Below are 2,991 nucleotides of genomic sequence, written 5' to 3'. Positions count from 1 at the left end.
CGAAGATCGAACCGGAGAGCTTCTTGCTGTGAGGCGACAACGTTAATCGCTGCACCACCGTCACCCCATATTTTGCTTACACTGTTGGTTTGATTGAAAGTTTGTATGTGTGGGCATGGGGGACGGTGAAGCAGGTACTGTTAATTAATCACTGTATTTTCCACAATGTTTCATGCCACTCCTTTATTTACAAGATCTGAGAAATCCAGTTCTAATGCATTATTTCACATGTCTCTACCCAGTTCCTGTCCAGCTGCAGTTTAACACTCGGGTACGTTTGCTAAGTAACCTAAATGACAAGCAAAAATGATTTACAATCTGCATCATTTTGAGAAATGAAAGAAAGTTAAGTCGGGTGTAAATATAACAGCAACTTATTTATTTAACAAAATATGTGGGAAAGGAAAAAAAAAACATCCATGACTATTACTGTAAATTTAAAGAAATAAAGAAACATGAAGACATACAAAAGCAATTCGAGGTCAGGCAAATTGTGGTAAAATAAAGTTTTGAGTGAATCATACAAAATAGCATTGCTAAGCTGAATGTCTGCCCACTGAGAATTCTGTACATTTGAACAAAAGAATAAGTTCTTAAAAATATGAAATATATGACAGCATTCTAGGCTTGTTCAAGGGCAAAATCGTAGTTTAATTGTTCAAGTAGTAAAGCACAGAGCATTACGTAAGAGAAATGCCAGTCTTTGTACAGCTAGGCAGTCTGTGCAGTTGCAACTTAATTTCCTTCATTTGAAGAGGTTTCTTGCTTTCTGTTATTGTCCGTTTTATCTGCATTCTCATTTTCATCTTCCTTTCCACTGCTTTTGTCTGTGGTGATAGAGATGGGAATGTCTCTACCTGTCACAGCTGGTGAGGACAGTCGTGGGGCTGCAATGACAAGCTCACCATTGTGCGACAGCAAACAAGTTACTTCTTCAGAATTCACATCCTCTGGTAACAGGACTTCCTTCTTAAACTGATTGCACTCATAAGAGAAAACTGTTTCACCATCCTCACTTTTCATTTCATGTTTTCCTTCCACAGTGACTTTTCTACCATCTACTTTCACTTTCAGTTCTTCTGGGGAAAATTGTTTAACATCCAGAGACAGTGAGAAGCCCTTCTCATCATTTTGTATTCTGCTGCCTGGATCTTTTTCCCTTCTAGTTTGCAGTTTGTCCACAGGGAGTTTTCTTTTCTCCAGGACATCGTCCGACAGCTGCTGAAAGATCTCATTCATAAAGTTCATTGTTCGCCTCATTTGGTGCAGGTCTGTCTGCAGTTCCCTTTCCAGCTGTTCAAAGGTGCTCAGGCTGAATGGCCAAGCTGTGAACCCTGGTTCCTGTGATGCATACAGAGGGCTGAAAGAAGTTCGAAAAGCTGGGTACCGTAGCATTGTGTCTGTATTTGCTATTTCTCCTTCTTCTGCTGTTGCGTGCTTATGTTGTCAGATTTGCTGTCAATGAGCTGAGCACTGCAGCCTTTATACATGTTGTTTGCATTCCTGACAGTTCCGGAATCTTCAGTGCTTTACCAGTCAGTTATGAAGGAGGGGTTTGAATACATTATGCAAACGAGGTGCTGTGTAACCCACCCTCGTATCAGGTTCCATAATACAACTCTGGCACTTGCTGGAAACTTCAAGCTCACAGGAGAAATAGATCGAACCGGTGAATTAGTAGCAGCCTAAGTAAAACAGTTCATGTGTAATAAAACACAATGCAGCGTCTTTCACACGTAAAATGTACGTTATCAGTAAATATATGACCACCGACACATTCTGTGCGTGTCATTTGAAGTGTGAAACAGTAGATCGTAATATATTCCTTGCATTTTAAACTGGTTACAATAGTGTTTATTTTGTTTTTACATTAGATATCCGGCGAAGTCATACAATCTCGTGTTTAGTTCTTAGGAAGTGCAGTGCACGCAAAGACCTGGAAACCATCATTTAGCAATGGTTCCAAGCACAACCCCTCAGTTTCTTACCTCAAAATCAGAGGGAATTTAGAAATAATTAGGGACGATCCCAAAATTGCCCGTTTTAGGAGGGACTGAACAAAACGCTTAGCCAAACTCATGGACAGCTGAGAGATATGATGCCAAATGGTTTACTTTTTTTATGAAATTAGACATCAGTATTTCTGAAATACATGTTCTGAATAAAAATACTGGAAGCAAGTTACGGAATTCTGTCTTACAGGGTTTACTCTGGGATACCAGTGACGTACAGTGCATCCACAAAAACCCTGTCTCACAGTGCTTTGCCTTTTGGACTGGTTATTGGCTAGGATGCCTCACTTTGTCTCAGTTTTTGTGTAGCTTTTCATGTGGGTGTTCAGCTTCCACCCACATTCCCATATCATAATGACAGTTGGATTAATGAGACTAAATCAGATGAAAATGTGTGCTCTTCTGTATGTGTATGGGTTTCATTACTTTCTAGGATAGACAGATGCCCACCCCTTCAACTTCCCACAAATATCTTTAAGCAGATAAAGCAGGAATAGAAAATGAGTATTAGCTCTGAGGTTTCATATCCCACCATAGCTGTCAGCTGATGCCATTTTTCCTACTATTTGTTGCCTGTCCGGTATAGAATTTCTTGAAAATCACTGAAGACTGCAGTCAGTCAATAGTGGAAAACATTAGAGCTTCAAACTTCTTATTCTTCAGAACATGCATGGTAATGCACAGTCTGTTGTTCCATTATCTATGTAAATGAATTAGAGTAATATTTAAAAACTGTCCCCGAAGTTCGTCTTTATTCTTCATTATTTTGGTTTGTCCCTGAACAAAGAGGTTAAGAGCCATGCTTCCTGTGTTGACAAATTTGAAACTGGTGTTAAAAAAACATTACTTTATGTATAGAACAGACACAGAACATGTACTCTTTATCTTTAACAAGTTTTCTGTTAATATGTCAGCTTTAAAGTGAAAACTGTTTTGCATTCTTATATTGACTCCTTCTGCATTAGCATAGATAGCAACA

At 39.1% G+C, this 2,991-nt stretch overlaps 1 protein-coding gene across 1 annotated transcript; it reads right to left on the bottom strand.

Annotated features, from left to right (window-relative positions):
* Positions 1-735: 735 nt before the first annotated feature.
* Positions 736-1,395, bottom strand: LOC122804769 (heat shock protein 30C-like). The gene has a single exon (XM_044074852.1). It carries the CDS (start codon positions 1,393-1,395, stop codon positions 736-738), a length of 660 nt encoding a protein of 219 aa, XP_043930787.1.
* Between the last annotated feature and the right edge of the window lie 1,596 nt (positions 1,396-2,991).

This window comes from Protopterus annectens, chromosome 6.part0, assembly GCF_019279795.1.
Source record: "Protopterus annectens isolate FY-2018-M chromosome 6.part0, PAN1.0, whole genome shotgun sequence".
Lineage (NCBI taxonomy): Eukaryota > Metazoa > Chordata > Ceratodontiformes > Protopteridae > Protopterus > Protopterus annectens.
This window is presented reverse-complemented; position numbering and strand designations above follow the sequence as displayed.